At 36.9% G+C, this 8,394-nt stretch overlaps 2 protein-coding genes across 2 annotated transcripts; both read left to right on the top strand.

Moving 5' to 3' along the window:
* The first annotated feature begins 1,494 nt into the window (after window positions 1-1,494).
* LOC115426347 (nuclear factor 7, ovary-like) lies at window positions 1,495-3,274 on the top strand. The gene has a single exon (XM_030144404.1). It carries the CDS (start codon window positions 1,524-1,526, stop codon window positions 2,961-2,963), a length of 1,440 nt encoding a protein of 479 aa, XP_030000264.1. The 5' UTR covers window positions 1,495-1,523; the 3' UTR covers window positions 2,964-3,274.
* A 2,178-nt stretch (window positions 3,275-5,452) lies between these two features.
* On the top strand, window positions 5,453-7,258 carry LOC115426348 (nuclear factor 7, ovary-like). The gene has a single exon (XM_030144406.1). It carries the CDS (start codon window positions 5,553-5,555, stop codon window positions 6,984-6,986), a length of 1,434 nt encoding a protein of 477 aa, XP_030000266.1. The 5' UTR covers window positions 5,453-5,552; the 3' UTR covers window positions 6,987-7,258.
* The last annotated feature ends 1,136 nt before the right edge of the window (window positions 7,259-8,394 follow it).

Here is an 8,394-nt window from a genome sequence, read left to right as displayed (position 1 = left end):
CTGCAGACTTTGTCCCATGTACAGTTTATTTACATTTATAAGTTTAAGGTGAACGGTGATTTATTGTCATGTGTGTCATTGATGTAATAAAGGGATAAAAGTGGAATGTTTGTGTTGTGTTTTATCTGTTTGTCTCATTTGACACAATTGTAAGTTTAAAGTCATTAAATCCTGAGTTAACAGAAAAGAATCTGCAGATGAAGGATTTGTAGAAGGTCTGAAACATGTCAGGATGGAACAGATGTTTAAAGATCAGCATCTGGGAGATTACTGGCAAAACTGGAGACAAGATTTAAAACTCAATGTTCCTATTTACAAAGTACAAACAAATAGAACATATTTAAGTTTTAGGTGAATGTTGATTTATTGTCATGTGCGTCTCATTTATGTAATAAAAGGATCAAACTGGGATTTGAATTTCCAGAACCTTCCAGTGTGTTTAGACACTCAGTGAACCTGCCGTCAATTTTGTTTTTTGTTTTTTTTTTTTCAAAATTTTTTTTCCTAAAGATTATCAATATAACAAAAATGTATTCCTCACAAACAGAGATGGAATAAAATAGTTTTTTGAGTTTAAAAGTTGAAGTTCTTTTCTTTCTTTTGATATATTCAGTGTTCACACACTCCTAACACATCATTTTCAATTTAGTGGATTTGAAAAAGGCTGGTGTTGGCTGGAAACAAACTGTAAAACACTCTGGCAGTAAAGAGTTAAGAGACATGTGAACCAAAGAGAGGTCTAAGATTTAAAGGGAAAAGAATTATTGTTTAACTTTGGAGGACCACAGTTTGGGAAAAAAATAATAATGACCTAATTTAAGGAATAACTCTGTGAACTCAGGGTGCTCCCTATAGAACAGGGCATATAAAGAACTCCATAAAGACAGTCAAACAAAAGACAAGAGGAGCTGAATCTGATCTGAAGTCAGTGAAATGACAGCATCACTCATGTCATTTGGACATCCATGATATAATTCTGCTGCTGGTGGTTGGACGTGGTTTAAATATAGGATAAGGATAGGCAAAAAAATAAGATTTTCCTTCTAGCCTATTCCTTTTTTGTTTTTATGTTTATTATAATTATTGTACGAAGTGCAATGATTGATGTACAAACCAGAAAAAACAATTCATTCATTCATTCAAATATAACTTTGTGGAGGTTATAATCCTCATATTTTAATGTCATTGATAACAAACCCAGATGGTATCTTATCGTTTTGACAGAACTAAACTGTCCACTTGTGAGTTAAACAGTGTCCCTCCAGTTCGTTCCTTTAAAACATTTTATTCAACTCAGTAGCATCATCTGCAGGTGAAAAAAATAACACTTCAACTGTGAATGACTTGAAGTACCTACAAGGAAGAAGTGACTTAAAATATTTTTGACATTCCTGAACGGAGCTGAAACGCCATTACAGGGTGTTGGATCAATAAACACAGACCAGGAGGATTTGACTGTAAATTCAACTGGACAGAGGTTTGGTGAGTCTGACTGCTAAAGGATAATTCACATATCAGAGAAAATGGCTGAGAAGAAGATTGCAGTTGTTGAACATTGTCTGAGTTGTCCTGTGTGCTTGGAGACGTTCAGAGACCCTGTGTCTCTGAGCTGTAACCACAGCTTCTGTTCAAACTGCCTGAAGGAATTCTGGAAACAAACTAAGAACAAAAACTGTCCTGTTTGTAAAAGAAAATCCTCAAAAGAAGACCTAGGTGTGAACTTTGCTCTGAAACAAGTGGCTGATTCATTTGCTGGGAGACTGAACGTTGGATCATCTGAGACAGAGAAAGGAGAAAAGAAGGTGGAGGTGGTCTGCAGCAAACATCAAGAAGAACCTAAACTGTTCTGTAAAGATGAAAACAGAGCTGTGTGTTCTATCTGTGATTTTCCTCATCATCGTCAACACACTGTGGTTCCTGTAGAAGAAGCAGTTACTGAAATGAAGGATCAGCTGAAATCTGACTTAAAGTCTCTACAGGAAAAGAAGAAGAAATATGAGGAAACACAGAAAACATACAATGAAATAATCCAACACTTAGAGAAACAGGTTTTGTTCACAGAGAATCAGATCAGAGCAGAGTTCAACAAACTCCAGCAGTTCCTGAAAGAGGAAGAGGAGTCCAGACTGGCAGCTCTGAGGGAGGAAGAGGAGCAGAAGAGGAGGAGTGTGATCAGAGAGATGAAGAGGATTGAGGAGCAGATGTCCTCTGTGTCAGACAGTATCTGTGCTGTTGAAGAAGAGCTGCAGAAAGCCAGCGCTCCATTCCTCATCAGTTGTAAAGACACTCAGAGCAGAGCCAGAGCCCAGTGCTCAGTGTCAGAGCCACAGCTGATCTCAGGAGCACTGATCCATGTGGACAAACACCTGGGCAACCTGTCCTTCAGAGTCTGGGACAAGATGAGGGACAAGGTCCACTTCAGCCCCGTCATCCTGGACCCAAACACTGCACATGGACGCCTCCATCTGTCTGATGATCTGACCAGTGTGAGATATGGAGACACAAAGCAGCATCTTCCTGATAATCCAGAGAGAAACACTAGATATTCCAATGTTCATGGCTCTGAGGGCTTCAACTCAGGGAAACACAGCTGGGACGTGGAGGTGGGAGACCATCCTGTATGGAACATCGGTTTGGTTAAAGAGTCAGTTGACAGAAAGGGAGAGGCATTTCCTTCACCACAATATAGAATCTGGTGTTTACTTCATCTCAGTGGAAAATACACTAATGGTCTTGGTCAGACTGTGACAGTGCAGACGAGTCCACAGAGGATCAGAGTTGAACTGGACTATGACAGGGGGGAGGTGTCCTTCTACAACGCTGAAGACAAGACTCACATCTACACCTACACACACACTTTCACTGAGAAACTCTACCCTTATTTCAGTATTGGAAAGGCTGGTGATGCTAAAACCACTGATATTAAAATGTGTCAGAGGAAGATTTCTCTGTTGTTTACGTAGAAATGAAAATGTGAACGATAGATTGTGTTTTAATTTTTCCAAAACCACTCATATTAATACATGTAGATGTGAAATGTATAAAACCTGTTTAACTGAGTAGAATGGAACAAACAGTGAACACTGAGGTGATTTATAATATGTTAATTATATGAAAAATATTAGGTTTTTATTGATCAGATGAAATGAAAGTCACTTTGTCTTATTACCTCCGCCAAGGAACAGGAGGTCATGTTTTCATCAGGGTTTGTTTGTTTGTCTGTTAACAAGATAAGTCAAAAAGTTATGGAAGGATTTTGATGAAATTTTTAGGAAACGTTGATTCTGGCACAAGGAACAAATGATTATATTTTGGTGGTGAAATGATCTGCTTTGGCGGAGGTCTGCGCTCTCTGAGTGCTTTTCTAGTTTTATTCATGTTATTCATATTTTAACCTGCAGGTTTTTTCAGTCAGATTCAACTATAGAATGATTATTAATGTGAAACTGATGGTTTAGTTTGAATCAATATTAAATAATTGAACCTCCATATTGTCCTGATTCTTAACCCACTGACTAGAACACATATCCTGGGACAGATATTTTCCTTTTTGTTCATATGTGAGTCTTTTCATCTACAGCCGTTTGTTTCTGTCGCCACGTTTTTCTCATAAAATGATGTGATGATGTGAACAGACGTTAAAGGACAGGTGTATTGAAGTAAATGCAGGTGAATTCATGGTTCTGGTTGTAATATGGGTTCAGATACTGATTCTTCTGCTCTTTGGACCCGACTTATCACTCTGTTCTTCTTCCTTTTGATAGAAATAATGTTCTGCTGGATTTATCTGCACTCATTTTCTATCAGGTGCTGAGATTTACATGAACAGAAACAGAGGAAACTAAGTTAAAAGTTAAAGGTTGAAACTTCATGTGTTTGAACTCAAACAATCCCATGTTATTTTCCACAGTTTCGTCTGTTTCCTGCTTCAGAAAATCTGCACCGGATTAGTTTCATTCACAAGTCTGAGAAGAACATCACAGAAACATTTGATATATTTCAGTAACTGCAGACTTTGTCCCATGTACAGTTTATTTACATTTATAAGTTTAAGGTGAACGGTGATTTATTGTCATGTGTGTGTCATTGATGTAATAAAGGGATAAAATTGGAATGTTTGTGTTGTGTTTTATCTGTTTGTCTGTTTTAACACAATTTTATTTCAGTCACATGAGTTGAGTTAAAGACTAAGTCATTAAATCCTGAGTTAACAGAAACGAATCTGCAGATGAAGGATTTGTAGAAGGTCTGAAACATGTCAGGATGGAACAGATGTTTAAAGATCAGCATCTGGGAGATTATTGGCAAAACTGGAGACAAGATTCAATACTCAATGTTCCTATTTACAAAGTACAAACAAATGGAACATATTTAAGTTTTAGGTGAATGTTGATTTATTGTCATGTGCGTCTCATTTATGTAATAAAAGGATCAAACTGGGATTTGAATTTCCAGAACCTTCCAGTGTGTTTAGACACTCAGTGAACCTGCCGTCCATTTTTTTTTTGTTCAAAATGTTGTTTTTTCCCAATGATTATCAGAAAAAAAAAATGTATACCTTTGGAACAACGATGGAATCAAATAGTTTTCTGGGTTTGAAGTTGAAGTTCTGTTCTTTCTTTAGATATATTCAGTGTTCACACACTCCTAAAACAACATTTTCAATTTAGTGGATTTGATCATAAAGGCTGGTGTTGGCTGGAAACAAACTGTAAAACACTCTGGCAGTAAAGAGTTAAGAGACATGTGAACCATAGAGAGGTCTAAGATTTAAAGGGAAAAGAATTACTGTTTATCTTTGGAGGACCACAGATTTGAGAAAAAAAAAAACAACAAAACGAATTTAAGGAATAACTCTATGAACTCAGGGTGCTCCCTACAGAACAGGGCATATAAAGAACTCCATAAAGACAGTCAAACAAAAGACAAGAGGAGCTGAATCTGATCTGAAGTCAGTGAAATGACAGCATCACTCATGTCATTTGGACATCCATGATATAATTCTGCTGCTGGTGGTTGGAAGTGGTTTAAATATAGGATAAGGATAGGAAAAAAAATAAGATTTTGCTTCTAGCCTATTCCTTTTTTGGGTTTTATGTTTATTATAATTATTGAACAAAGTGCAATGATTAATGTACAAACCAGAATAAACAATTCATTCATTCATTCAAATAGAACTTTTTGGAGGTTACAGTCTTCACATTTTAATGTCATTGATAACAAATCCAGATGGTATCTTATCGTTTTGACAGAACTAAACTGTCCACTTGTGAGTTAAAATAGTGTCCCTCCAGTTTATTACTTTAAAACATTTTATTCAACTCCATACCACCATCTGCTGGTAAAAAAAATTACATTTCAACTGTGAATGACTTGAAGTACCTACAAGGAAGAAGTGACTAAAAATATTTTTGACATTCCTGAACGGAGCTGAAACGCCATTACAGGGTGTTGGATCGACAAACACAGACCAGGAGGATTTGACTGTAAATTCAACTGGACAGAGGTGTGGTGAGTCTGACTGCTAAAGGATAATTCACATATCAGAGAAAATGGCTGAGAGAGCTCTTTTTGAAAGTTTCCTGAGTTGTCATGTGTGTTCAGAGACGTTCAGAGACCCTGTGTCTCTGAGCTGTAACCACAGCTTCTGTTCAAAATGCCTGAAGGAATTCTGGGAGAAAACTGAGAACGAAAACTGTCCCATTTGTAAAAGAAAATCCTCAAAAGATTATCCAGGTGTGAACCTCACTCTGAAAGAACTGGCTGATTCATTTGCTGGGAGACTGAACGTTGGATCACCTGAGACAGAAAAAGGAGAAAAGAAGGTGGTGGTGGTCTGCAGCAAACATCAAGAAGAACCTAAACTGTTCTGTAAAGATGAAAACAGAGCTGTGTGTTCTATCTGTGATTTTCCTCATCATCGTAAACACACTGTGGTTCCTGTAGGAAAAGCCTTTACTGAAATGAAGGATCAGCTGAAATCTGACTTAGAGTCTCTACAGGAAAAGAAGAAGAAATATGAGGAAACACAGAAAACATACAATGAAATAATGAAACACTTAGAGAAACAGGTTTTGTTCACAGAGAATCAGATCAGAGCAGAGTTCAACAAACTCCAGCAGTTCCTGAAAGAGGAAGAGGAGTCCAGACTGGCAGCTCTGAGGGAGGAAGAGGAGCAGAAGAGGAGGAGTGTGATCAGAGAGATGAAGAGGATTGAGGAGCAGATGTCCTCTGTGTCAGACAGTATCTGTGCTGTTGAAGAAGAGCTGCAGAAAGCCAGCGCTCCATTCCTCATCAGTTGTAAAGACACTCAGAGCAGAGCCAGAGCCCAGTGCTCAGTGTCAGAGCCACAGCTGATCTCAGGAGCACTGATCCATGTGGACAAACACCTGGGCAACCTGTCCTTCAGAGTCTGGGACAAGATGAGGGACAAGGTCCACTTCAGCCCCGTCATCCTGGACCCAAACACTGCACATGGACGCCTCCATCTGTCTGATGATCTGACCAGTGGGAGATATGGAGACACAGATCAGCAGATTCCTGATAATTCAGAGAGAAACACTAAATATTTCAATGTTCATGGATCTGAGGGCTTCAACTCAGGGAAACACAGCTGGGACGTGGAGGTGGGAGACCATCCTGACTGGGTTTTAGGTTTGGTTAAAGAGTCAGTTGACAGGAAGGGAAAGGTGTTTGTTTCACCAGAGTATGGAATCTGGTGTTTATGGCATCTCAGTGGAAAATACACTAATGGTCTTGATCAGACTGTGACAGTGCAGACGAGTCCACAGAGGATCAGAGTTGAACTGGACTATGACAGGGGGGAGGTGTCCTTCTACAACGCTGAAGACAAGACTCACATCTACACTCACACACACACTTTCACTGAGAAACTCTACCCTTATTTCAGTATTGGAAAGGCTGGTGATGCTAAAACCACTGATATTAAAATCTGTCAGAGGAAGATTTCTCTGTTGTTTACGTAGAAATTAATATGTGAACGATAGATTGTGTTTTAATTTTTCAAAAATCAGTCTCCAGCCAGGTGACTTCTATGTCCCTTCATAACTAGAGAGAGTGACATTTCTCATGAGGACACATGATGCAAAATTTGAATTAAGTAATTAATTGTGTTTACCTGTAGAGAATAGGGATGTAACGATATGAAAATTTCATATCACAATTATTGTGACCAAAACTATCACGGTTATCATTATTATCACGATATTGTTGAAACTGTGCTCAAAATGTTCAAAAAGTACTTATACACACTGAAATAATTTAACCAAGATGTATTAAAAAAAATAAAAAATAAGAAATAAAATAAAACAATTGGCACAATGCACTTTCTGTTGCAGAAACATTCAAATATTAACCCTTAGTGGTCTGAGCCTATTTTGGCTGTTTTTCAGTCCTTTTGATTTTTCCTTTATATACTATATAAACAAATGTTTACTATACCCATGTTTGGGATCTGTTTTTCCATCTCATCTGTCTATCATTTTTTCACTTTAACCTACTATATCAACATAAAAGAACAAAAAACACAAAAAATATATAAAATCCGATTTGAAAAATGTAAATAATTTAGTGCATAAATAACACACAAGCTTAACGAAACCTTTTCAAAGACTTTAAAAGTGAATATTGGTTCCAAATATTAGGTATATAAAATTAAAATTGTAACAAATTGAAACTATTCTCAAATATTTGACATAAAAGCAGATCTTTACATAGGTGTTTTCTCTGGAAAAGTGCGGTAATCAAACACGGTTATCATGAGAATTAGAATTTAAACAGTAATACTAACCGTCTGCAATTTTACCGCAGTTTATCGTTACAGCTGTAATCATTACATCCCTAGTAGAGAATGAAGCAAACCTTTTACTTAGGATTTCTAATATTTCAAATAACTTTCATTACTTCATATTTTAACAGATATTTTTGTTTATACTGTGATGTCAACTTCCTTTCTTATTTCTGATGTTTGTGTTAAATTAAGCAGAAACTTTATGAATTAGACCTGATTCTACTGATTTATAAATGATGGAGGATCATTTGAATGAGCTGTTTTCTTGTCATCAGTCAGTAGGAAAAGCTCAAATATCTGCAGTAATAACAAGTGTCTATAATAGTGTCTATAAGAATATGTGTAATACCCTATTTTAATTTCATGAAGACTGTCTTATGTTTTATTATGTCAACTGTAATATTTACTGAGTGAAATATAACTTAATAGGCATTGAAAGGGCAGTTGAATATGGGAATTGGGTTTGATTACACTGGGGAACAATTTGAAAAAAACAAAATTTCTGTTGAGTTAGATTTTTATGCTGATTAAAAGTAAAATTGGCATGCTGATTCCAAAATTGCAGTCAGTTTTTTACTAGCAAG

Source organism: Sphaeramia orbicularis, chromosome 9 (assembly GCF_902148855.1).
Source record: "Sphaeramia orbicularis chromosome 9, fSphaOr1.1, whole genome shotgun sequence".
Taxonomy (NCBI): Eukaryota; Metazoa; Chordata; class Actinopteri; order Kurtiformes; family Apogonidae; genus Sphaeramia; species Sphaeramia orbicularis.
Note: the sequence above shows the minus strand (reverse complement) of the source record. Positions and strands in the feature narration are given on the sequence as shown.

Coding starts and splice junctions, on each gene's coding strand:
- LOC115426347 (XM_030144404.1), top strand. CDS start 1,524: ATGGCTGAGAAGAAGATTGCAGTTGTTGAACATTGTCTGAGTTGTCCT.
- LOC115426348 (XM_030144406.1), top strand. CDS start 5,553: ATGGCTGAGAGAGCTCTTTTTGAAAGTTTCCTGAGTTGTCATGTGTGT.